Source organism: Bos javanicus, chromosome 24, assembly GCF_032452875.1.
Source record: "Bos javanicus breed banteng chromosome 24, ARS-OSU_banteng_1.0, whole genome shotgun sequence".
NCBI classification, from domain to species: Eukaryota; Metazoa; Chordata; class Mammalia; order Artiodactyla; family Bovidae; genus Bos; species Bos javanicus.
This window is the reverse complement of record NC_083891.1, coordinates 45,714,530-45,740,911: the sequence shown is the minus strand read 5'-3', so window position 1 is coordinate 45,740,911 and position 26,382 is coordinate 45,714,530. Positions and strand designations below refer to the sequence as shown.

At 44.3% G+C, this 26,382-nt stretch overlaps 1 protein-coding gene and 1 long non-coding RNA gene across 4 annotated transcripts in view; one reads left to right on the top strand and one right to left on the bottom strand.

Annotated features, from left to right (window-relative positions):
* PSTPIP2 (proline-serine-threonine phosphatase interacting protein 2) overlaps nt 1-26,382 on the top strand; it is a 115,870-nt gene that overhangs the window by 65,851 nt on the left and 23,637 nt on the right. For 2 of the 3 annotated variants that reach the window (XM_061400062.1, XM_061400064.1), the window contains exons 6-13: nt 4,650-4,712; nt 17,262-17,360; nt 17,875-17,920; nt 18,796-18,875; nt 20,256-20,354; nt 21,278-21,374; nt 21,497-21,575; nt 23,140-23,174. In XM_061400062.1, the coding sequence (XP_061256046.1) occupies nt 4,650-4,712; nt 17,262-17,360; nt 17,875-17,920; nt 18,796-18,875; nt 20,256-20,354; nt 21,278-21,374; nt 21,497-21,575; nt 23,140-23,174 (598 nt within the window). Of the gene's footprint in view, nt 1-4,649; nt 4,713-17,261; nt 17,361-17,874; nt 17,921-18,795; nt 18,876-20,255; nt 20,355-21,277; nt 21,375-21,496; nt 21,576-23,139; nt 23,175-24,225; nt 24,287-26,382 lie in introns of those variants that run through there. The other variant, XM_061400063.1, reaches the window with a different exon arrangement.
* LOC133237701 (uncharacterized) lies at nt 4,791-14,810 on the bottom strand. Its single transcript, XR_009733307.1, has 3 exons — nt 13,957-14,810; nt 12,196-12,842; nt 4,791-5,964 (listed from the first exon to the last, which is right to left on the bottom strand). It is a non-coding gene; the product is annotated as an uncharacterized LOC133237701 (long non-coding RNA).

The following is a 26,382-nucleotide window of genomic DNA, read 5'->3' as shown; positions in this document are numbered from 1 at the left end:
TACAGCCCGAGGGCTCTAGAGCGCAGGCTCAGTAGTTGTGGTGCGTGGGCTTAGTTGCTCCAAGGCGCATGGAATCTTCCCAGACCAGGTATCGAACCCATGTCCCTGCAAAGGCAGGCAGATTCTTATCCACTGTGCCACCAAGGAAGTCCCCACAGAACTTTTCTTTAATATCTGGTCTCCAAGGTTAGCATGAACTTCATGTGAGAGAGAAACTCTTGCCTATGTAGCATCTGAACACGCCCACCCAGGTCTCTCCAGACAGCTCTGCATGGACTTCTTGGCAATCTTTCTTCATCCTGGCCCTTTACTGTCTGGAAGTCATTGTCTGCAGTGTATATATCCAGTTAACAGCTGATTTCACCCATGCCTCAATCCCAGCAACTTTGCCTGTGGTTCTAAATCAGAGTCTAATTCCAACCTCCCTTGTGGCGACCTGACATTTGGAGTGGGCGGAGGCATCTTAAGGGCCTGACTACCTTCTATATACTGTCATTTCATAAGCTGCCCTGACAGCTGTGCCTCTTCTCGGAAGGAAGGGTAGAAACTAACAATTAAGGAACACCATGTTGGGTATTTTCAGACAAATTCAAGGTTCAAGTATCAGGTTTGAGGGTCACATCTGGCCCAAAGTATATGTGTATTACACCCATCTATCTATTGGATGGTCAGACTCTTTATGTCTGCCATTGCAAACCCTACCTGTTCTCCAGCGGGTTTACAGTTTTTCAGCCTTCGACAGCCAGGGTCTGTGCACACATGATTTCCACTAAGAGAAGAAGAGACGTGTTTCCTCACAGTCTTAAGTGCCCTTGGTTTCAGGGAGAGTTTTGTTAATTTTGCAAGGCTTCTGAAACTTCCCTTCCTCGTAAGTTACAAAGACCAAGTTCTCGCAGCTGGAACTATTTTGAATTCTCTTAAGCAACAGCGAAGCCTGGGCTCATTCCACTGCAGTCATCAAAGTTCTCCACGCTGTGTGCCCTCGACAGCAGGAAAACAGCTTCTGAGCTTTCTTTGCCAAGTCCAAAGTTTATTCATAAATTTACAGTTACTTGTATCACAGTGAACTATGGGTTGTTCCACTTCTGTATTTAGATACTTTGGAAAAAAAAAATCAGACTTTTAGAGACTATGTGTCAACGTTAACTTCTCATTTTCACTAGTCAAACCCTGCACGTGTTGGTCTCTCACTTCTTGGAAACTAAGCCATTTCCGTTTATCAAGGAAATCCATCAGTTGGTTTCTTTTAGTGAACTGGGTCAGGGGAGGTATGGCTGGTAGAACTTTTCAGTGAACTAGCTTATAGAACTAGGAGAAGGCAATGGCGACCCACTCAGTACTCTTGCCTGGAAAATCCCATGGACAGAGGAGCCTGGTGGGCCGCAGTCCATGGGGTCACGAAGAGTTGGACACGACTGAGCGACTTCACTTTCGCTTTTCACTTTCATGCATTGGAAAAGGAAATGGCAACCTACTCCAGTGTTCTTGCCTGGAGAATCCCAGGGACGGGGGAGCCTGGTGGGCTGCCATCTATGGGGTCGCACAGAGCCGGACACGGCTGATACGACTTAGCAGCAGCAGCAGCAGCTTATAGAACTAGTTTTCTGAGGGTGGTGACAAATGCTGCTGTGGCCATCCCTCCCCCAGAGCATAGAGCTTGGCCAGAGAGACTGATGTGACAGTAATCATGTCGGTGGAATGAGCCTTAAAAGATAAGAAAGTGAAGCTGCCAGCTGAACCTGCAGTGGGACACCTAACCTAACTGGTAGGTCTGGGGAACCTCCTGGAGGCAGTGACCTTGAAGCTAAAGCCAACAGAGTGAAAGATGGTATGAGTGAGGGCAGAGACAAAGAAGGTTCTCAGCCCTGGAGGTGGCAGGCAGGGAGGGATCTTTGGAGCCACGCTCAGGAGGTTTGACGTTTTAGGTGCTGAGGTGCTTTCCCAGCCCAGAGCATCCTAAGCTGAACAAAGGAAGCACGTGGTCAATCACTCTGTCTTCTGGTGCCTACATTATGCTTTACTGTCTCAACTAAGACAAGGATGATCATGGCAGAAGGCCCTGTGTCGAGAGCGAGCTCCGAAGAAGGGAACCTCCTTGGTCACATAGGTTGTCACTTCCAGTTTTCAGAGTATAGTCTGAGTGTAGGTAAACAGACAAACAGACTATTCAGCTGCTCAGTCAGCAATTTACTGCAGGCCATTATTATACATCTCTCCTTCCTTTTCCCCTTCCTCTTGCCTCTCCCCACTTGATAGCATGCAGGGCTGTGGCTTTGCACTATTTTGTGTTACTGATAAAGCATAATCAAATTTCCAGTAGAGTCAGTCTAAACAGGAAGAATGAGTCCTAGAAGAAAAACATCCCTAAGGAGCCCTGGAAGAGGCTCCCTGGTTGTCCAGTGGTTAAGGCTCTGTGCTTCCACTACATGGGGCACAGGTTTGATCCCTAGTTGGGGAACTAAGATCCTGCATGCTATATAAGTCCTGAAAGAGAACTCATGACTTACTGGGGTTACCATGGAAAGGCCACCTTACAAGTGAGTATGGACATGAGGAGACTTAAATCAAGGTGGTAGCAGACAGAGCTGGACTGGGTGTCACTGAGTGGTCTTGAGCTATAGCACTTTGTGGGCTCCAGGGATCACACCAGTTAGGTTAGAGCTAGACTGCTGCTAAGATCCTGCTGATATACAAATACAGGAATCCTTGAAGCCAGAGAGAAGAATGGCATGAAGTATAATGGAACTTTGTAGCCACATGAGAGGTGCATGATGCTGGTGTTACATAGAACTTGGAGATAAGGAGGCCTGACTTGGGCCATAAACTATAAAATAATAACAGCTCCTGAACCGAAAGAATGGCACTGTGTGAATTTGGACTAGAAAGGACCATGGACAGACCAGCATTGCTAACTGATCTGCTCTGTGGAGCCTGGGAAACCAAGAAACATTATGAATAAACTCTGCCCTCCTCACAGAGGCACATAGGTGCTCACATGAGCCACACAGCTGTCTGTCTGCAATGGCAGGGATCTGCTTGGGAGTCATCCCCGTGGGGTCATGTTTCTGTCCTCCATTTCTTTAGAGCCTTAACCTCGTTTCCTCCTGGTCCTTCCGTTTCAGCTGGGCTGGGAGATGGGTGCTTCGTTCTCAGAGGGCCCCTTGGGGGCTCTCCCAAGGGAGTTTCATATATTCTACAAAGTTCATATCTGAAGTGAGACCATCCCAAAACATATCCAGATATCTTGAAAATCCATCCATATTTGTGCATTATGGTAACAGATAAAAACTTAGTTTTCCAGAAGAAAGAGACATATTTTAATATTCTTAGTATTATTTTGCATTATGTCATCTTGTACAAGGGCAGTGCCATAACTCATTTTGTTGCATTTCTTAGCTTTTATATACCCATCTGATTTTAGAGGGCTATCATGTGGTTAATGGTAGTTTTGGGTAAAGATTAGGAACAAGGACACAGGAGTCTGACTGTGTCCAAATCCCAACTCTGCTACTTGCTGAGAATATCACCTTGGGTGAGGTTACCCAGGGGATGGGGATGAGTACTCACAATCGTGATGCATGAGAGTCACTTAGCACATAATAGTGTGGGAGCTGCCACTATGTCTGGGCTGTGCTTAGTTGCTCAGTCGTGTCCAACTCTTTGCAACCCCATGGACTGTAGCCCAGGTTCCTCTGTCCATGGGGATTCTCCAGGCAAGAATGCTGGAGTGGGTTGCCATGCCCTCCTCCAGGAAATCTTCCCAACACAGGGATTGAACCCATGTCTCCTGCATTGCAGGTGGATTCTTTACCATTTAAGCCACCAGGGAACCCCACTGTTATGTCTGAGAGTTGAATTTTTATTATCAGTCCCATTATTTTGACTAATAAAAGTATTGTCACAGCCACAGCAAAGAAATTGCTCCCAAGTGATCTCAACCAAGTAGCTTACCTTTCCTGGATTAGATGGTGTACAATGTAGGACTGATCAGCTGTTCCACAAACATTTCTTCCCTTCATCCTGCCTGGGCTCCTTGCCAGTGATGGGAGTGCCTTTGACAAATGCCACAGAAGTGAATGTTTCTGAGTCCCTAACTGCGCTGACACAGGCTTACAGAATAAAGAACCCTTTTAAAATGAGCAACATTTTAAAAATCCCTTTTTGAAACTCGAGGCTTCCCTGGTGGCTCAGATGATAAAAAATCTGCCCGCAGTGTGGGAGACCCAGGTTCAATCCCTGAGCCAGGACGATTTCCTGGAGAAAGGAATGGCTACTCCCTCCAGTCTTCTTGCCTGGAGAATTCCATGGACAGAGGAGCCTGGCGGGGTCACAAAGAGTCGGACATTACCGAGTGACTAACACCTGAAGCCTAAGTTTCTTGATTCCATATTTACTGATGAGGATACTCTAAGGTGATCCCTGATTCTCAGTAGTGGCTGGTGGCCACCCAGGTTCAAAGGTAGGCAAATTGTTCCCCCTTTCTGTGCTGCACTCTCCTTATTTGTGAAATAGGAGTAATAATAAATAGCACATCTACCCTCTGGGTTGTGTGAGGACTAAACGAGGTAAGCCATGTTAAACGCTTAGCCTTCAAAATAAACTGGTGTTAATAATTATCTTTATTAATAGTGCTTGTGCTCTCTTCACAGACGGAGCTTATAATGGATGCTGCCCATAAACAAAAGAGCTTACAATTCAAGAAAACCATGGATGTAAGTCTTACTATATTGTTTTAAAAAAAAAATGGTGACATTTTTTGAAATCTTGTGCTGTGTATCAACATTTTCCTGAAAATAACATTTGTGCAGTCTTTTAGAGAAAACAGCCTTTAGTGGTTTGGCTTTCTTTCCTTTTAAGGCCTTGGAAAGATTGAGGATGAAATTAGAAGAAATACAATGATGTTATCTTTTCAGCAATCTGGGAAAATAAAGCAAGTCAACTTAAATATTTCAGACCAGAGCATGTATATTATATGATACCTTTTATCTTGTTGGATTTGAACTTCTTCCCTGTAAGACTGTTTTGAATCTTGATTTCTTACCTTTTTTTAATTGAGTTTTAAGATATCTGCAAACTGTAAAAGCCATCTTTGCTTTAAGTAATTTATTTTAAAAAGCTTATCAAGATAGAACTTAGACAAGTTGCTGGGATCTCACACTAGCATTTCATGAATCCCCTACTGTTGAATTGTGTTACTGGAACATCTGTGACTCCATCTTTGTACAGAAGTATCGTCATATATTCTGTGACTGTGACATCATACCTGGTTACCTGGTCAAAAAAGAAAATGCCACCAATGTTGGTGGCATATGCGGTCTATTCTGCATTTTTTCTTTTGCTGGGGAAGTGTGAAATTTCCTCGGTTCTGTCTTGCCACAGCAAAGATTTGAAACGGCAGACCAGTGTTACAGCTCGGTTACAGCTCAGAGTTTTATTCGGCAAGCAAAGGAAAGTATACCCTTGAGGCATGAAGGTGGGCCGACCCCAAAGGAGAGGCCTCAATCCATCTTGGCTTCCTCCTTTTATACGTTTGTCTCCTCCCTACCTTGAGCCTGCCCTATGCAAATTGGGCTAGCCAATAAGAGGGTGTATTTGTTTGTGAGAACTGAAGTTCTCACTCCAGTCTGCAGATATTCTTTTGTTCCATTTTTGCAGGCTTTTCCCTTTCTTTGTCTTTTAGCCACTGCCATTTTGGACTCCTTTTTCCTATTCTAACTACCTAACATCCCCCCCTCAAGAGATGGGAGGCCCAATTCTCTGGGAGTAGGGGTGTTGAGGTCTCTCTGGCTACTTCCTGCTGAGCTGGGATGGTGAGGGGCATTGGGCCTCCCCCTCTCTTGCTAGTCTCAAGCCTCAGAGTCCTTATAGCAGTGTCCATCTAAAGGTGAGTGATATTTTCCATTGGTCAGGTTGTAGCTTTATATATCCTTGTTGAACTGGCACTGCATATTGTAGTTTGTTGACCTGGGCAGAGACAAAAACAGGTTAGACAATTGATAATACATGGAGCAATCACAAGCAGCATTAATATGGTATAACAGGGATTAGTAGGGATATTAGCCAACTCCAAATTCACCCTTGCCTGGAGAAGGATCCCCCAAAGAGAGATTGTAGCCACCCCAAGAACTCTCCAGCTCATTCTTTGAGATCCTGTAGGATCTGAATGTTTTTCTTGAGGACTGTGAGACTTTCTTTAACTTGGTTGGAGGTATTTACCAGAAACAACACGTCTCATTTAAGATGGCTCAAGTTCCTCCTTGTTCAGGGATCAGGAGCTCTATCTCCTGTCTGTTTTGGAGTACAACCCCTGCCAAGCTGTGTTGGCTCTTTAGAGCTATCCTGAGAAATCTTGTCCCCAGAAAATTAATTTTGGGGGTGTTCATTAGAATGGCACTCATTTGTAGTCCTAAATAGGTATCTGAGATCTACCAGGGTATACTGAATATCCTCTTCTGTTTTCTTACACAGCTTGACTAGTGATTAGTGAATCCAGGAGTTGTGCCCTGGTATCTTAACTGCTGTGAGGGTAGAAAATATTACAGGGTAGGGGCCCTTCCATGTGGCCTGGAGTGGAGCCTTTGGGGACCCATCTTTCCAGACTTTAATTAGGACTTGAGTCCCTGGAGCATATAGTGGTGGCTCTTTAGAATCTTTTGGGTCTTGGTTGACACCCCACAAATGTATATCCTGTTGGAATTGCCCAATGGCCATGGTATAAGACCAGAGAGTCTGAGCCTCTGGATCTAGGAAGAGGTCATTGATATAAACAAAAGGTCTTCCATATAGCATCTCATAAGAACTAAGACCAACCTGTTCCTTATGGGCAATGCGGGTGCGGAGGAGAGCTATTGGTAAAGCCTCCTTCCATCCCAGGGAGGTCTCCTGCGTTATCTTTTTTTATCACTGATTTTAAGAATTGATTGGCTCTTTCTACTTTTCCTGAAGATTGAGGCCTCCAGGCACAATGGAGGTACTAAGTAATGCCCAGTGCTTTCGAGACCCCTTGGGTGACCTTAGAAGTAAATGATGTCCCATTGTCACTTTGTAATGACCTGGGCAGACCAAATCTTGGAATGATTTCATGGAGCATTGTTTTTTACCACATCCTCAGCCTTCTCAGTCCAGGTGGGAAAGCCTTCAGTCCATCCCGTGAATGTATCTATCATGACTAGTAGGTATTTAAACCCTTGAGAAGCTGGCGTCTGGGTGAAGTCCATCTGCCAATCCTCTCCTGGGTAGGTCCCATGCCATTGGATGGGCTGGGCCAGCTGAGGTCTTCGAGCTCTTTGGGGGTTAATTGGCAAGTGGGACAAAAGGTGACCACTTGCCTTATAGTTATTTGGAGGCCTTTTCCTCTGAAGGACCTTTCTAGTAATCTTTGGAGGGCCTTCTCCCCTAAATAAGTGGTGGCATATAAGGAGTTAATCAACTTCAATTGGAGCTTCCCAGGCAGAAAAAGGAGTCCCTCCTCTTGGAACCATCCCATATGATCTTCTTGAAAGCTCTCACTCTTAGCTTTAAGAGTCTTACCTTCAGTATATGAAGGAATTTCTGGCAAATTAGTCTGTGGAACTAAGGTGGCAACCCCTATTAGGTCACTGTTCTGTAATGCTGCTCTTAGCTGCCTGATAGGCTTCTTGGTTCCCTTGTGCCACTTTCGTACTCCCTTTTTGGTGTCCTTTACAGTGGGAGGTTGAAACCTCACTGGGCAGATGGACTGCCTCCAAGAACCTAAGGATTTGATCACCCTACTTGATTGGGGACCCTCGGGTGGTCAAGTGGCCTCTTTCTTTCCAATAGCAGCATGTGCATGTAGCACCAGAAAGGCATGCTTGGAGTCAGTGTAAATGGCTGCTCTTTTTCCTTTTCCCAGCTCTAAAGCTCAGGGCTATGAGCTCAGCCAATTGGGCTGAAGTACTGGTGACAAAGGTTTAGCCTCTATGGTCTCAAAATTGGAGACTACTGCATATCCAGCTCTTCTTTCCCCATCTAAGACCAAGCTACTTCCATCAGTGTACAATTTCTTCAGGATTGGTCAGAGGAGCTTCTGACAATCCTTCTCAGGGTTTTGTCCAGTCGTCCAAGGTTTCTAGGCAAGAGTGAAAGGGGAGAGAGCCCTCAGGGATAGGTTGGAGGGTAGCTGGGTTAAGAACCTCACAAGAGTATATAGTTTGGCCTGGATTTTCCATCAGCACTACTTGATACCTGAGGATCCTTTGATCAGACATCCATAAATGGCCTTTCCCATTAAAAAGTTGTTTCACTTGGTGGCTGGTAAAAATAGTTTGCCCCCAAGAGAGAGTTTTAAAGCATCTTCCATCAGAACTGCAATAGCTGCAAGATTTCGAAAGCAGGGAAAGATCTCTTCCCAATAAGGGAGTAGGACACTTAGGGACCCCCCGAAACTGGTGGGAAAGTATTTGCCCATCCCAGCAACAAAGAAGTGCTTGGGTGAATTTTTTTGTAATTGTTTTTCCTGTAGCACCCGAAACAGTACAGGTTTGGGAGGAGACGGCTCTGGAACAGGAGGTCAGGACAGAGTAGGTAGCCTGTGTGTCCATCAAGAAATTCTCGGACCTATCTGCCACATCCAGGTGCACCCTTGGTTCCATCCCTGTTGATGGTTATCTGTGGCAGGTGGGCTGGCTGGAGCAGGCCACTTCAGTCCTGTTGAACCATTGTGAGGGAAGGCTTGGCACTTGACCTTGAGGCTCTTGGATCCGGAGGGCAGAGTGCCACCCAGTGTCCCAATTGATGGCATTTGTAGCAAGCCATTTTAGGAGACTTGCCACAGTTTGAACACTCTTTGGCCCAATGTCCTGCCTGTCTACAGATTAGGCATTTGTCTCATGCCTTGTCCTTCAAGGACTTGGGGTTTGCCCTAGGGCTTCCCTGGAGGGTGGCCAGCATCTGGGCATGGCTTGTCTCTTTCATTCTCTCTCTTTCCTGGGTCTTGGCTTCCCTCTCCTGTTCTCTGTTGTAAAAGTTATTGGTGGCTGTCTGGACCATCTCATCTAAAGAGGCAGCAGAGTCCTGCTGCTGTAGCTATTGTAACTTTATCCTGATGTCTGATGCACATTGGAACAGGAATTTGTCCTTAAAAATCACCCGTCCTTTGTAAGAGTCTAAGTCCAGATTGGTAAACATTTGGAGGGCCTCTTTTAGCCTTTCCAGAAAGGCAATGTGGTTCTTGTTGGGCTCCTGAGTTATTGCTGAGACTCGGCACAGTCCCACAGTAATAGGCTTCCTTCTATTCCATGGGTGGACTTCCTTAGGGGTGAGTCTTTCCAAAGCTTATCCTACCCAGTACTGTTGCAACCTGAGAGCCAGGCGTCCCCGGGTCAGGGTGCAGATCCCCAGGCAGACTGAGGCATGACAGCCTCCTGGAGATCAAATCCCTGGGCAGGTCAAGGCATATCGACTTCCTGGGACCAATGGACTGGTGGATTCAGAAGCAGGTTGAGGTGTGACAACCTCCCGAGGACCAGATCCTTAGGCAGGTTGAGGCAGGTCAACCTCCTGGGATCCTAGGCTGGGTGAATCCCCAAGCAGGCTGAGGCGTGACAACCTCCCAGGAAACAGATCCCTAGGCATGTTGCAGGAAGAGGGACCCCTTCCAGGGCCCGTAGTGGGCTCTTGTCTAACACTTGGAAATGAATTGTCCGAGGAGACACATGTGCTGACAAAGCAAGAGATTTTCTTGGCAAAGGGCACTTGGGCAGAGAGCAGTAGGGTAAGGGAACCCAGGAGAACAGCTCTGCCATGTGGCTTGCAGTCTTATGTTGATAAGTTCTTATGTTGCAGTTTTATGTTGATAGGATTAATTTCTGGGTTGTCTTTAGCTAATCATTCTGATTCAGAGTCTTTCCTGGTGGTGCATGCCTTGTTCAGCCAAGATGGATGCCAGCAAAGGATTCTGGGAGGTGGTCGGACCTGTGGTGTCTCCTTTTGACCTTTCCCGAACTTTTCCAGTTGGTGGTGGCTTATTAGTTCCATGTTCCTTACCAGGACCTCCTGTCATAAAACAACTCACGCAAATGGTTACTATGGTGCCTGGCTAGGGTGGGCGGTTTTAGTCAGTGTGCTTCCCCTAATAGGCAGGTCAAGGCAGGTTGACCTCCTGGGACCCCCAGGCTGGAGTTGGGCATCCCCAAGGTCTCCAGCGTGACTAGTCCTGGGTAGGATTAGGGGGTGTAATCTTAACTCATTGCCGGTTTGTCCATCACGATGGGAATAGATACCATGATGTAAAGCAATCTAAGCCTGTGCCCTGAGACTGGGAACCTGGTGAAACCTTATCCTCTTATTGCTCTGAGGGAATGTAAGTCAGATTTCTTTTCCTAGTCCTCCATAAGAGTAGTTTAGGGTGTTTCCAATGGTAAACATTTTATTGTCATAGACCCATTTTAGGTAATAACAGAAGTTATGACATAGGAGTAGGTTATCTGGTCCTGTAGGGGCATTAAGAGTATTTTAATAATAAGCAAGGTGGAGCAATGTTGCCTATGAGGGGGCAGGGTCCTGGTTGTAGGAGTTAGTAAGTGGCTTAAGAACAAATTGATAAGAGGCAACAGACCAGAGGACTTCCCTGGTGGCTCAGAAGGTAAAGCCTCTGTCTACAATGTGAGAGACCTGGGTTCAATCCCTGGGTTGGGAAGATTCCCTGGAGAAGGAAATGGCAACCCACTCCAGTACTCTTGCCTTGAAAATCCCGTAGATGGAGGAGCTTGGTGCAGGCTACTGTCCATGGGGTTGCAAAGAGTCAGGCACGACTGAGCGACTTCACTTCACTTCAACAGACCAGATGTTCCATAAAAGTGAAGTGGATATTTGATCTGGGGGTATGTTTGTAACTTTAGGAGAAGGGTGGTAAGGGTTTGGGTCCAAATGGCCTGAAGGGCTAACTCCCAAAGAAGCAAACATTATCCCTGGAAGCCCAGTTGCCCTTGAAGGGATGCCACCAACAGATGGACTTTTTAGCAGGCACTGTGTGCCTGTCACCTGCCCTAGTGGGTTCACTGAGAGTTGCTGTTGCTGCACATATTGTAGGAAACATGGAAGATGAAGGCCTGAATCTCTAGAGTGATTGGATATTATATAATATTGCCCTCCCAAGGGTCAGTTATTTTCTGGTTGTCCCTCCAGAAGAGTGTAGAGGCAACATTGTGGGCCCACACTGGGCTCAGGAAAAGAGCATGAAACAGGAGGGAGGGGGCAGGGCACAACTGTTGAAAGAACGACATAGCCCAAGGGTACAACATAAACCGATTAAAATCAAATGGGTCCAAGATGGCAGACAAGTCAAATTCTACTAAATTTTGATCCTCAATCTGCAAGCTAAACAACACACCCAGAGGCGCCATGACACGTCCAAGGCACTATCAAAAGACCAAGGAGTGGGTGATTCCCCAATTGTTGGAATGATCCTCCCATTCACTAGCATATGAAATTGCCCAGCAGATAAAAAACTAACCACACCACATTTCATGGCTGCCTCACTCGCCCTCTGTGATGGCCCACTCTTGGAGTGTGCATCTCTCTGAATCTGAACAAATCCACCTCTTACCTATCGCTGTGTCTCTCACTGAATTTTTTTGGCAATGAGACATCAAGAGCCTGAGCTTCATTAGGTCCTAAAACCAGGCACCATGGGTTTTGGCTGGGTTCAAGTCCCAGTTGAATATGACTGAGTGACTAAGCATAGCACAGAGTCCCTGCCACGTGGGTTTGAATCCCAATCTTAGGTATAAACAGTTTCATACACAATTTTCAGAAATGGAAACATGATGACCCCCCCAATACTTTGTAAGCAGTGGCATAGTTGGAGAGAGGAACTGAAGGACAGGAGGAAAAAGCAGTGGGAAAAATGTGCTGAGGAATCCCCTTCATAACCTGCCGGAAAGCCTCCTAAATACCTGACCCGTGCTCACAGTTTTCATTGGTCTGATCTTTGGCACAAAGATGATTAAGGACAGAAGAACCCTCACCCCCTTGGGCAACAGCTACCAGGGCATAGCAGATAGTAGAGCCTTTGTGACATACCGGGGAGGAGTCCCTGCTAGAGCCCCCCAATTGCACCCACTGCCGCTTGCCTATTTGCAGGGGGTTTGAGGAAACAAGAAACGAGAGATTATAAAGGAATTAAGATTTTGTTAGCCATATGTCCTTTCAGCCATAGGGGTGAGTACCTCCTACCTTGACTGGAGGTCTGGAATCTGAGGCTGAGCCATGTGAGCTTTCTGCTGAGTTTGTTTTTTGCTGTCCTGGTTTCCAGCACTCTGGGCTTCTTATCACTTCTGTTGCGCTGGGTTTTCTTCACGTTCAGCTTCCACAGAGAGAGCTTTCACCGAGTTGGGCTTCTGCTGGGCTTGGCCTCCGCCTCGCTCGTGCTGAGCCGAGGTTGTTTCAGCCACGTTAAATCCAAGAAATGGCACCAGATATGTCGGGGGAGTGTGAAATTTCCTTGGTTCTGTCTTGCCGCAGCAAATATTTGAAATGGCAGACCAGTGTTACAGCTCAGTTACAGCTCAGAATTTTATTTGGCGAGGAAAGGAAATTACACCCTTGAGACATGAAGGCCGGCCGACCCCAAAGGAGAGGCCTTAATCTGTCTTGGCTTCTTCCTTTCATGTGTTTGTCTCCTCTCCACCTTGAGCCTGCCCTATGCAAATTGGGCTAGCCAAGAAGGGGGCCTATTTCTTTCACCTGAAGTTCTCTCTCCAGTCTGCAGATATTCTTTTGTTCCATTTTTGCAGGCTTTCCCCCTTCCTTTGTCTTTTAGCCACTGCCATTTTGGACTCCTTTTTCCTATACTAACTACCTAACACTTTGATGCAGAGCACCTGAAAAGTGATTGATAGAGAATTATGTCAGTATAATGCAGAAATGGTGTTGGTTGATATATGATTACTCCCAGAATTTTTATGTTTTGAGCAATCTAGGGAAAAGATTTTCTCTCTCATAAAGAGACAGTCTTATTGAAATATAAATTTCCTACTTCTTCTGCCTACATTTACAGCTGTAACATTGTTAAATTTTTGCTTCCTCAAAAATTTAGAAAACACAAGAAGAAAAAGGAAGAGTATTGTGTTTGCCCATTTTTTGCTGAGTGTTTTTTTTTCTTCTAATGTTTCAAGGTTTCTTTTCATAATTTTGTTTTGCTTAGAGAACTTCTTCAGGCATTTTTTTAAGGTAGGTCTGCCAGTGATAACTACTCTTGTTACTGAAAACACCAAGCCCATGTGTCTGACACACACCGAGGGCAAACAATACTAAAACATTGGAGTTTGGAACAAAGGTTTATTGCAGGGCCATGCAAGGAGATGGGTGGCTCATGTCTTAAAACCCCCAAACTCCCTGAAAGCTTTTAGCAAAGCCCTTTTATAGAAAAGGTGAGGGAGGGGTGTGGTTAGTTGTGGCAAACTTCTGGGTGTCAGATCCTTTGTTCTTGAAGTCAGGTCATGGTCAGGTAACAATGTAACTGTAAATTTCTGCCAAACAAATTTTTTTCTCTGTCCTGATAAGAAAGGGCAGGGTCCCAAGGCACAACTTTCAGCCACCAAGGTCCCGGTCCTGGCTAAGAGGAGGCAGATCTCAGTTGGCAGCTCCCTTGGGGCCAGGTTCCCTCACCTTGCCCAGCTATCATCACTGAGGCAGCCAGGTGTCCAAACCAACTGGCTCTCAGGCTCCTCTGGCTGCCCAAGGGGGCAGGGCAGGTCCCACAGACTGTGACGCACACAAACTGCTGCTGATATTAGGTCACAGAGACAAGGATGGGGGAGAGGTTCAACACTGCTTTAAGGCCTGGGCCAAGGCTATTGGGTGGCCTTGGTGAGGACTTTTGGCCCTGCATGACACAGTACCCACCCTGTTTCCTTGGTCCCCCATCACGCACTGGCCCAAGACCAGGGAACAGGCTGGAAGGCCCAGGGGAGAAGGCAAGCATCTACCTCTTACCTCACTCTCCAGCTGATGACCACCACCCTACTGACCACTGGCCGAATCAAGTCCCTAAGGATCTCTCATTGACAGTTGGTTGCTTGTGGGAAGGGCCCACTGTGGTGCTGGCCAATGGCTGAGCAGGACCTGTTGCCTAGTAACAGTATGGAGTAATGGTCCACAGTAACCTCTATGTGCTAAGGGCTGCCCTGCTACACTCTGTTACACTCTTAGCTTTCCTTTAGTGAATTCCCTTCCAGTTCACCAGTTCTTTTTTCTGTCTCTTTCATTCATAAGTCTATCCTTTCAAGTAGTAAATTTTTAAGTTCTAAAGTTTCTATTTGGTTCTTATTTACACCTTCTGTTTCTTCGCTGAGATTTTCTTTTTCTTTGCCACGACGGTTTTTTCATTTTCCCACTGTTTGCAAATGTTTATTAAACATTTTTATGATGGCTGCCTTAAAATCTTTGTCAGATAATTGTAACATCTCTGTCGTCTTGATGTTGAAATCTCTTGATGGTCTTTTTTCATACAGTTTGAGATCCTCCTGGTTTTTGGTATGATGAGTGATATTCAACTGATATTGGACATTTTAGGTATTCTGTTGCAAGACTCTAAATCTTATTTAAATCTTCAGTTTTAGCTGCCTTACTCTTATGCCACTCTAGCACTGAGGTAAAGTGCCACCACATTAGTGCTATGAGGGGGTAAAATCCAGGTTCCTTTCCTCCATCCCCCAACCTCTACTGACACCACAGGGTCAGTGTTACTACTGGGGAGTGGTTAAAGTTCTACTCTCCACTAGAACGCCTCTGATGCCACTGCAGCAGGGAGGTGGTGCACCTCATTATGCCAGGTGGGGATGGTGAAAGTCCAGGCTCCTCACAGAGTCTCTGCTGGCTCTGTGTGTGCTGCTTCATTATCTCTGGGTAGGAATGAAAGTCCAAGTCTGATATTTGTTCTTCTCTGATACCACCTTAGCAGAGGAGTTGGGAACCTCAGCATAGCCTGGTGAGTGTGGAAGTCCCCACTTGGCCTTTGCTGGATGTGTGGTGGGTGGGGGAGGGCACAGTTTCTTCATGTGGTGTGTGGCTGCTGTAGAACTTGGAGGATTCTTCCTGTCCTACTGTGCTGTCCCATGTTTGACCTTTTGGCCGGAGAGAGCAGCTTTCCACTGGGACTATTTTTTGTCTATGCCCGTCAGCATGTCTCGGTTGTCTGCTGCTTTGGCACCCATTCTGTGATATATGAGGCCAAAAGAAAACTCAGGGCACTTGCTTCTGGGTTACTGTCTGAGACCAAGGACATTAGTCAATCTATCTTCTCTCTACCTTTTAGCAATTTGTGTTTGTTTTATGTAGAATGCTCAGAGGTTTTAGTTATACTTGTGTGGAGGAATAGGGAAGAGTAAATCTGCTCTATCTTCCCTGGAGCCCATATACATTTTTAAAAGACATTTTATTATATGCTTTTAGAGTCATAAATGTGATCATACCCCATCAATTTTATGCAAAGAATCTAAGACTATAAAAATCCTCCAAAATGAGAAAAACAAAATGTACTACTGTGTTCAGTACTTATATGAAAACTGTAAATGATTTAATTACCAAAAAATGGAGAAAGATTAAACTGTACAACCTTTAAAGATATGATTATGAGGACTATGTAGCAACAGAGAAAAAAGTCCCTAATATGTCATATTAAAAAATAATACAGAAAAGAGAAAGATGGATCACTGACAGCCTTAAAATGTAATACTTCTTTAGAGCAAAAGAAAAAATATCATATGGTGAGAGATGACATGGGAGAAAAATATTAGTACCACATGGGGCTTCCCAGGTGGCGCTGGTGGTAAAGAACCCTCCAGCCAATGCAGGAGACATAAGAGATGTGGCTTTGATCCCTGGGTTGGGAAGATCCCCTGGAGGAGGGCATGGCAGTCCACTCCAGCATTCTTGCATAGAGAATCCCATGGACAGAGAAGCCTGGCAGGCTACAGTCCATAGTGTCACAAAGAGTTGGACATGACTGAAGTGACTTGGCATGCATTAATAACATATAATTTACAGCCAGTTAGTGTTACTAGTATAGACTGAGCTTTTAAAAATCAATTAAAATTATAATGCTCCAAAAAAAAAAAAAAGTAAAAGACATGGAGTAGAAAGGATATACCACCGTAGCAATGAGATAAAATGCAAAAGGTTAAAAACATTGTTTTATTTTAGTGTTGGTGAGAGTATGAGGCCACCATACCCTCACTATGTGTTTATAGGAGTATAGATGAGGGCAACCATTTTGGAGGGAAGTATGTATATATTCTTTTAGCAAACAATTATGCTTATAGGAATTTGGTCTGTAAATTCACACTACCCACAGTAAAAATTGGAGTGTTTTTATGTAATAAAAATAGGAAATAGGATAAATGTCCACCAGTACAGAGTAGGTTAAGAAAATTATGGCATATATATATATATATTATATGTGTGTGTGTTAACCGCAATTGAATTGCAGGGGAAGCTGAGAAATGTAGGAAAGCATGTGAGATATTTGACGAGCACAAACCAGCTCTGAAAAGGTGTCTTCATTCTTAGTCAAGCATTTTTGGGGTGTTTATAATTTTTTATTTATTAGCCAACTGATTCACAGCTTTGCTTTGTTTGAACAAGTTAAGTCTTTGCTTCAAGAGTTGAAACACAATTATTTGATTCAGTAAGTGTACTTTGTGAACTGATTACACACTGCTAATAGTAATGGTAGCACAGGAGAGACCACACTTACTTTTAAACTACCGAAAACAGAATTCTTTACATCAAGAAGGAGCATGACCACCTTGGGCTACAGAAATGATGAGGTCGGTGCCCTCCCCACTGCCCACATGCTGTAACGAGGCACATGAGAATACTGAAGCATTGTTAGTTAAGTTCTCAGGACCAAATCATTGCATCTCAGTTCTGAGTGTAATGAATAAATGTTGGATTACACGTCCTCTAGTTACATCAGTATTTGATTTTGCCTAATTTATATTCAGTCTTTTGTTTCAGTAAATTTTTAAAGTTCATAGACTTTGTTTTTGCCAAATAGGAGTTGTTAGTTCCTTGATCAGGTTGCCGCTACATACATGATTTGGAAAGGGGATGGAGAAACCTTCCAGAGATAGATTAAAAAGAGCAGCTGCTCTGAGCACACACAGTCTAGAGGCGATCACAGCCCTAATCAGTGTGCCCTCTTATTTGCTGGGTGAGGGGAGCGGTTAGGGTGGCTGCTCCTCAGAGTCACAGTCTGCTTATCTGTTTTGATCCTCTTTTGTCTCATAACTACAAAGGCAAAGAAGAACTATGAGCAGAAATGCCGAGACAAAGATGAAGCAGAGCAGGCTGTCCACCGCAGTGCCAACATGGCAAACCCGAAGCAGCAAGAAAAGGTACCTGGGAGAGCCAATAGCCTGAAAAATCCAAGATTCACGTATGTCAAACTAGAGCCAATTAATAATCTTAACGAACAAACAAAAAATGGACTTGCACTCTAAGCTCCTGGCAATACCCTCCTTCAGGCTATTAGAGTCCTCTGAGCCAGAAAAACCCATGTCCTATTTTGAGGAAGAGCTAGAGAAACCTGGTCATGGGGGAGGGGTTCTGATGTTTTCATCTTTCTTCAAAACTCCATCTCATGTGTTCCTTAGAGCGAGGCTCCCTCCTGCTTGGGTCTTTTATAAATTGAATTTTATGAAATCTGGATAAAGATTGTTAGCAATCAGAAGGTAGGGATATGTTTTAGGAAGATTAAAGAGCAAGTTGAGTGATTAACTTACAAGAGAAACATAAGTATGACTTAGAACTTGTCTCTTCACAGACTTTGCTTTTAAACCTGTTTTGCCTTTAGAAGCCTGGCCCAGCATTCCTGACTTCTTCTTCTTGTTTTTTTTCTGGTCCTCACAGCTTTTTGTGAAACTGGCAACTTCAAAGACTGCAGTAGAAGACTCAGGTGAGGGGTGTGCTCCAATGGATGGGGGAAGACGGTGGTGGGGCTAAATCTGTCTGAGAAAGGTAGTTTTGTATACCTTACAATAGTGAATATATGCCTGTACCATAGGGTTAGCAAGGTATCTGAAGGAAAGAAGGGAGGGACAGAGGGAAGGAAGAGGGGTATATCAGAACCCTGGAAAGTGGGAGAAGCAAAAGAGGCAGCGGTTTCTGGCCCCCGCCTGCTTAGCTCATGCTGCCTGACAGGTGACTGAATGGCATGGGGGCATGGAGGGGTCGGGTCATGTGACAGCTGCTTTGAAATCAGGTACTCACTCTTACTTATCGGGTACAATCATCTTAAAATCCCATTTCATTCCTGATACGTCTTCTCTGCTGTGAAAGAAACAGCCACGTTGTGAGGTCTCGTCATCACTGAAATCTAAGGATTCAAACCAAGAGTTTGCAAGGGCTTCTAATTCCCAGAGTTTCCTGCAAGAGACAAACCTCTTACGACCGTGGTCCCTTAAGTCTCTAAATCCAAAACTGAAGTGACTTGCTAGTTCACTTTTCTGCCTGCCTCATTTAATTTTCCTCAAAATGGAAAGAGGTAGAGGGAAACCCTGGTGAGTTTTTTTGTTTTTTTTTTTTTGTCAGCCTTTAGGTCTCTTTCTTTGGAACATTTCTGGCTGATTGTTTGGTTTTTCTTTAGAAAGAAAGTGATGCCTGCCTTTGCTTATTTTTCACAAAGCTATGATGAGGGTGAGATGTAATTATGGCCTTCCAGCCTCCAGAGTCCCCAGGAGCCCTGTGAGCTCTCGGGAGGGGCCTGGGGGCTGGGTCTGCGAGCCCCGCTCCTCCCAGTTTCCAGACCCAGGCCCCTCCCCTCCATTGCAGACAAGCTGTACATGCTGCAAATCAACACGCTGGACAGGGTCCGGAATGAGTGGCAGAGCGAGCACATCAAGGCCTGCGAGGTATCTGGAAGCGCATGGGCGGGTCTTTCTCCCTCTACTTTTGCAGAATTGCTTGAAGGCAAATTAGAAATGTGGACTTTAAGTAGAGGATGGAAGGACTGGAATGCTTTCTTGCAAACCTTGTCTTTCTGCTTCTTGCCCATCCTGATCGTGCCATCCCATTCTGTCAATGGCTTGCTCTGTTTGGGTCGCAGTTATGAAGCAGCTGAAATCAATTAACGCTTGCTTTAGTGACGTCCAGGGCTTCCCTTGTGGCTCAGCTGGTGAAGAATCCGCTTGCAATGCGGGAGATGTGGGTTCGATCCATGGGTTGGAAAGATCCCCTGGAGAAGGGAAAGGCTACCCACTCCAGTATTCTGGCCTGGAGCATTCCATGGACTGTATAGTCTATGGGGTCACAAAGAGTCGGACACGACTGAGCTACTTTCACTTTCACTTTCTTTGTGACTTCCCACTGAAAGCTTCTCCTTTCTCTGTGACAAGGCAGTGCAGGGAGCAGCAGAGTTGGCTTTAGAGATTTTTATTCTCACACCTTTCATTTCGCCATGGCCCTCCTCATTTTCAACATGTGCCTCACAATGTCCCAGAGAAAGTAAAGACTCCACCTGGAAACTTCCTCAAGTTTCTGTCACCCTGTCTATACATTTTTCTTACCAGTGGTTCTCAAAGGGAGGTCCTGGGACCTGTACCAACATCCTTGTTAGATGCAGATCTTATTATCAGACCAATTCCAGGCCCCTGGAACCAGAAACTCTGGGCCCACAATGAGTGGGCTTTCTCGAGTCGAGGTTAACGGGGGCCATTCCCTAGTTTGCGGTGCATGGGCTTCTCTTGTTGCAGAACACAAGCTCTGGAGGGTGTGGGCTCCAGTAGTGGTGGCTTGTGGGCTCCAGAGCTCAAGCTCAGTAGTTGTGGCTGACGGGCTTAGCTGCCCTGTGGCTGGTGGGATCTTTCCAGACCAGGAACTGAATTAGCATTGCAAATTCTGCATTGCAATCTGTCCTTCGATGCAAAGCGGACCCCCAACCACTGGACCATCAGGGAAACCTGAGGGCAAAACTTTGCATTGGAGGCTCTGGCAAGCTACCCACATGCAGATTGTCCTTTAGGCAGTGGGAAATGTGAGCCACAATTCAGGTTAGAACAGTGACGGCTGGGTTCACCATCACCTCTTATGTACAAAACTGTATCCAGTCCTATTTGTGTTAGTATGTTATTAAAATCCATTTGCCGGAGTTAAGAGTGTATGAGCTTCCTCAGCAGTGGGTGGGAGTACACTAAATGAGACTATAAGCTTACAGATAATTCAAGGTTGAAATTGTTTCTTACATCATGGGCAGTCTAGACCCTTTCTCTGCATGTATGTACCTGTTTCTACAGGTGTTTGAGGCTCAAGAATGTGAACGAATAAACTTCTTTCGAAATGCACTGTGGTTACATATGAATCAGCTCTCACAACAATGCGTCACAAGTGATGAGGTGAGTCAGAGTTATCCACAGAGGATGCTCTGCATATTAGATTCGTAGAGTGGGAGGAGTCAGAGACAGTTGTTGGCTCATCCCCTGTCATTAGAGGCCCAGGTAGGTACAGTGACTGCATACACAGTGAGTATGGACCCAGAGAAACACCTAACCTGCCTGACTCCTGGCTCATTTTACCATCATGAGTCTCTCACTGAGAAATTCACATTTAGGGCAGGAGAGCAAAGAAAGGACCCAAATGCAGTTTAATTTATGGAAAACAGATGTCACAACATGAATGTGAGTCCCGGGGACTGCTCCAGTCTGGAACGGAGTCACCCCAGGACAGTAAGTACCAGGAACTAGCAGGCTGAGCCACGCCCAGGCTAATGGTCACTCCAGGGCTCAGGGTTTAATGTCAGCAGTGTTAAGGGCCATTAGTGACCCAGGTTTAACTCATGCACAGCAACTGTCCTGGGTTCCCAGGTCTCAGAAGGACCAGAATCAAATTATCACAACCTTCTTTCCTAAGAAATAGCCACTCTCACTTAGATGGGACATTCAGTTTTGAAAATAACACCCAGAAAACAGGTAGGATTGACTGAAGAACTTTTCTCCAGTTGTCTTTGCATTTGTGTGTAGGATTGGTCATGGGACTTGGTATCTATTCTCTTCATCCCATGCATTTTTTTTTTTAAGTCTTTAAGATTACTGTGCTGCTACAAAGATATTATTTTTTGTCATCTTTAAAAAAAATGTAATAGCAGATATACATCAAAGAAATCCCTCTATATGAGTCCAGGACATTGTGGTATCTTTTTTTTTTTTCTTTTCAAGACAAAATTTGGAAAATAGCCATTCATCACACCTCCCGTTTTAATACTCCATGCCACCATTTTTACGGACGTAGCTCTACCTTGATTTATCTTCTTTTTTGTTAGATGTGTGAAAAAGTCCGTAAGAGTTTAGAGATGTGCAGCATCGAGAAGGACATTGAGTACTTTGTGAATCAACGCGGAACTGGACAGACTCCACCAGGTGAATGGAGCGGTGGGCCGGGGGATGTTATTTAAGCAATACTATCAGTCTTTCGTGTCACATGTCATTGAGAATGGAAGTCATCAGCTTCTTTAATGTTTTATGTCTTGATGATTCCCTAGCACCCATCATGTATGAGAATTTCTACTGCCCCCAGAAGAATGCAGCCCCAGGAAAGGCTACAGGGCCTAACTCGGCAAGGTAATATCCAGCTTTCTTTCACATGAAGAAAAGTGCTGTTAGGGACTTCCCTGGTGGTCCGGTGGTTAAGACTCCACACTTCCACTGCAGGGAGTTCAGGCTGCAGTGAGGCCAGAAAAAGAACTTTTAATGAGCATTTGTACTTTCAGTGTTTCAGTTCTAATACAAACATGTTAGAATCGGAATGTGTCACCACTGCATTTGTTTAGAGAGGTTTCTGGACTTTTGGAAATAGCGTTTTTAGGACAAATGTTAAATGGATTGTACTGGTCATAGTTTAAGGAGAATTGTGTCATGCTTGAGTGTGATTATTATTACTTATGCACGAATCCTGTACTTTTCTATTAATAATATTTATTGATTTTTACTTATTTATTTATTACTTATTTGGTTGTACTGGGTCTTACTTGCGGCACACAGGATCTTTAGTTGCAGCATCTAGTTCCCTGACCAGGGATTGAACCCACACTCCCTGCATTGGGAACTCGGAATCTTAGCTGTTGGACCACTTGGGGAGTCCCAATCCTAGACCTTTCTTGTAGAAAGCAAGAGTTGGCAAACTCTGGCTCCCTGTGAATCAAATCCAGCCTACCTGTTTTGGTAGGGCCTACAAGTTAAGAACAGTTTTCATGTTTTTAAATGGTTGAGAAAAATTTAAAGGAAACTATTTTGTGCCATGTGAAAATTACATGAAACATGAACATCAGTGTTCATATGGAGAGTTTTGCTGTACTTATCGGTTTCCTTTCTGTCTATGGCTGCTTTCATGCTGGAGATGAGTAGCACTGAGATAGAAACGTCATGTGGCCAGCAAAGCCTAAATCATTGACTATCTGGCCCTTTAGAGAAAAAACTTGCTGCCCCTGATATAAAGGATTGTGAGGGAAAAGAAGCTTCTGTTTTACATACAGTCACCCTGAAATCTAAGCTGTTGAATTTTCAGTCCAAATTTTAAAAAGATAGGGGAGTGTTTGAGTAGGAAGGAAGCCAAGCGCAGGACTTCCCTGGTGGTCCGATGGTTAAGAATCCACCTTCCAGTCCAAGGGACGGGGGTTTTAGCCCTGATTGGGTAACTAAGATCCCACATGCCATGGGGCAACTAAGTCTGTGTGCCACGACTAGAGAAGCCTGTGTGCTGCAACAAAGACCCAGCACACCCAAACACATAAATAATAATAAATGTTTATGAGAGGGAATGCTAAGTGCTGCTCAAAGCTCTTACTAGGAATTGTTTCCTTTAACTCTCAAGGCAAAGTAGGAGCTGTTTGACTTCCTGTTTTGCACGTGAAGACTGTCCAAGGTGATCAGGAACTCTGGCCCACACAGTAGATTTCTGGGCTGCGGAGCAGAGCTCTGGGCATCCTGCTCCCTAGCATAGGGTAGTATTTGTAGCCTAGATCCAGGAGGTCAGTGCTGCAGAGCTTTGGTTTCATCTGAAGTCTTCTTAACCCTCTAGAGCAGAAACCCAGTCTGACTAGCATACAGTATGTTTGTAGAGTGAAGTAGAAAATTGGAAAAAACAGCAAGAACTTATCTGAAAGATTTTGGTTTCCATTTCTTACAGGAGAGGACCTCTACCAAATCCTAAAAGCTTACCAGGTATGCTACCAAGAAAGATCATTTGAAATCTTAGGTCAGGTTTTATTTAAGGTTGAGTAGCTAGAATTTTGAAATAAAAGGAGAGAAGGGAATAAATAGAATAAAATTTCCAAGAGAATGAACTTATTATTAGAAACTATAATACTCTTTGTCATAGTGGAATTTGGTAATTTGTGTTCTGTTTTATAGCTTATCCAAGAGAATTCAGTTACTCAAGTAACTTATACTCAAGTAACTTACACTCAAACTTATAAGGGATTTTTACTAAGAGACTAATTCAACTTAGGCCATGAAAATGACAAAACTGAGATATAGTTTCCTTTGGATGACACTGAAATATAATTTATAGAAGATGTCTAGAAACATATAACCTAATATATTTTGTGCACCGCCCACAATTGGATCTTTCCAGAATCACTCTGGTGTCTTTTTCTTTCTGAACTCCTATAATACCTCTAGGGGAACGAAATATTTAGTGCTTTTTGTTAGTCTGTATTCCCTGGGTAATTATAAGATCCTTGAAGGCAGACATTTTGTTTTCTCCTGAATTAATCACGAAATGTAACACGATACTGGGCACGTAGCCGGTTCTGAGCAAATACCTATTATTTGAATAAAAGATATACCTACCTATGTTCAAGGGAAGAGGGAGGAGACATCTTAGATTGCATTTAGCATCTTAGCAAAAATTTAGTGGTTGAAATTACATCTTGGAACTCTGTAAGAATGTAAGTTAATTTATTTCTCATAACCTTTTAAATACCACTTGATAATATGGGACTTACTTTTGTCTATTTCTGAAGATGATTTTACTGTGGGGAATGATAGCTGGGCACGGATGAAAAAGGGCAAATAAATTATAATAGAAATTTCCAGTATGTTTTCTGGCTTGTAGTTATGACTATTATTTGTAGGTTTTGTTGCCAAATGTTTTCTTCTTACAGAATAGCAGTCACTAGACTCAGAGTGGAATGGTTTGATTTGAAAAGGGCTAAGATCTTATCATGAAGAAATGTTAACTTAGTGTTGCTCTCTGTTATGCCCTTTGCAGATGACCCTGATTACTCTTTACTTGATAATAACTACAGTTTGGTCTATCAGTAACATCAGTGGTAAGAACCTTTCATCTTCACAGAATCAAGTTGCATTTAGACTAGTGACTGTAGTTTTGAAGTCTTTGAAGCTTCCCTACAATATGACTGCAAACGCCTTGCATCAGGTCTTACACTGGTGGGCATGGTGCACTTGCAGAATGGCCTCTCTGGTTCCCACAGCTGGGAGGGTACCAAGACCATTCCATACCTACTTGAATGAGGACATTCCCCCTTTATTCTTGGACTCTTTATTTGCTCTTGTTAATCTCTTTTGTGGCTATTGCACACCTATACTTAAGGCACTGCTACAAACAAATTTGAGCTTCCCAGGTGACTCAGTGGTAAAGAATCCACCTGCCAATACAGGAGACACGGGTTCAATGCCTGGGTGGGGAAGAGTCCCTGGAGAAGGGAATGGCAACCCACTCCAGTATTCTTGCCTGGGAAATCCCATGGGCAAGAGCATCATCACGCACCAGGTGATTAGTACTCTGACCTCGTTAGTAAAGCACAAAGGCTCCTGGAGCAGAACTGCTAAGCCCACAGTGGCTGCAAAGGTGATTCTTCCTGTATGGCACTCAGGTGCTGGCACTGGCACTCAACATGCCCCAAGTCAATATCAACCAGAAGGAATGTCTCTGAAGACAAAACAACATTACCAAATGAAATTCCTCGTGAACTGTAATTCTTTTAACCCAAATGGGCATATACATGTATATATGAGCAAAGAAAACCTCTGAAAGGATATCTTCCTAAACAGATAGTAGGTTTTCTTTTCATCTATCCATGTGTGTAATTAGTCTACAGTGCTAATTTATTGTTTCTTTCATTAAAAACTCTTTTAAAGAGTTGATCTTCTTGCATGTTACTGATCTTAGTGTCTTCCTGGGAGTGACAGGAGGGGTGGGTAGGATTCAGAGAGTCACAGTAGAACTGGGAAAGTCTCTCTCCCACGCTTCTCTGTTTGTTGTTGGTGAAATTCACTGTCTCTTATGAAACAAAATTGATTAGACAGAAATATTCAGCTAGTATATTATTTATGTTTACATGTAAGTCTTTAAATTGCTTAAGAAGTATGCTGCTGCTAAGTCGCTTCAGTCGTGTCCGACTCTGTGCGACCCCCATAGACAGCAGCCCACTAGGCTTCTCTGTCCTTGGGATTCTCCAGGCAAGAATACTGGAGTGGGTTGCCATTTCCTGCTTCAATCCATGAAAGTGAAAAGTGAAAGTGAAGTCGCTCAGTCGTGCCCGACTCTTAGCGACCCCATGGACTTCAGCCTACCAGGCTCCTCCATCCATGGGATTTTCCAAGCAAGAGTACTGGAGTGGGGTGCCATTGCCTTCTCCTTAAGAAGTATGTGTAGTATTTAAAGACCTTTGCTGTGAAAGATAGTGAATATTGAAGACATAAAAATCCTCATCCTCTGACTGTATATAATTTTCTGACCTACCAATTGTAGTCAGCCAGTTATCACTTTTTCATTTCATAAACCCCTCTTCCTCGTGGAAAGAGGCCCAGTGCATTTTAAAAGTAGAGTAGGAACATGGGAAATCAATGACTTGGCGTTCAAAGGTGGACCCTGCTCTCTAGAGTACCAGGCAGTAATGACTATAGGGCAGGGCACTGGCAACACCACAAATTTCTTTTTTATTTTTTACCTCCCTTTCTTCCCTCCCTCTCTTCCTTTTTCTCTCATTCCTTCCTGGCCCTCCCTCCGCTCTCTTTTCTTTCCCTCCCTCCCCTGTCTTTATTTTCCTTCCTTCCTTCTTTGCTTTCTCTTTTCTGCTTTCTTTCTTTCCTTCACCTTTTTGGATAAAGCATACATTCTACCTGCTTAATAACAGCATTTGACCCAACAACTCTAGTTCCTCAGAGCCCAAGAATTTGCCGTTTGAATGCAAGATGTCCACACCAACACGTTTACTCAAGTTAGGTCATTTTACTGGGCCTCATTAGTGTCTGCATCAGCTCAAGGAATAGGAATCCACATGTGTAATTGACCGAATTTAAGAGAATTTGAGAGAGTCTACCTTTATTAATAACTTAGTTAAATGACTTACCACAACATTTAAATAGTTTGAATAAAACTTTGGAAATGACATTTAAATAGGAA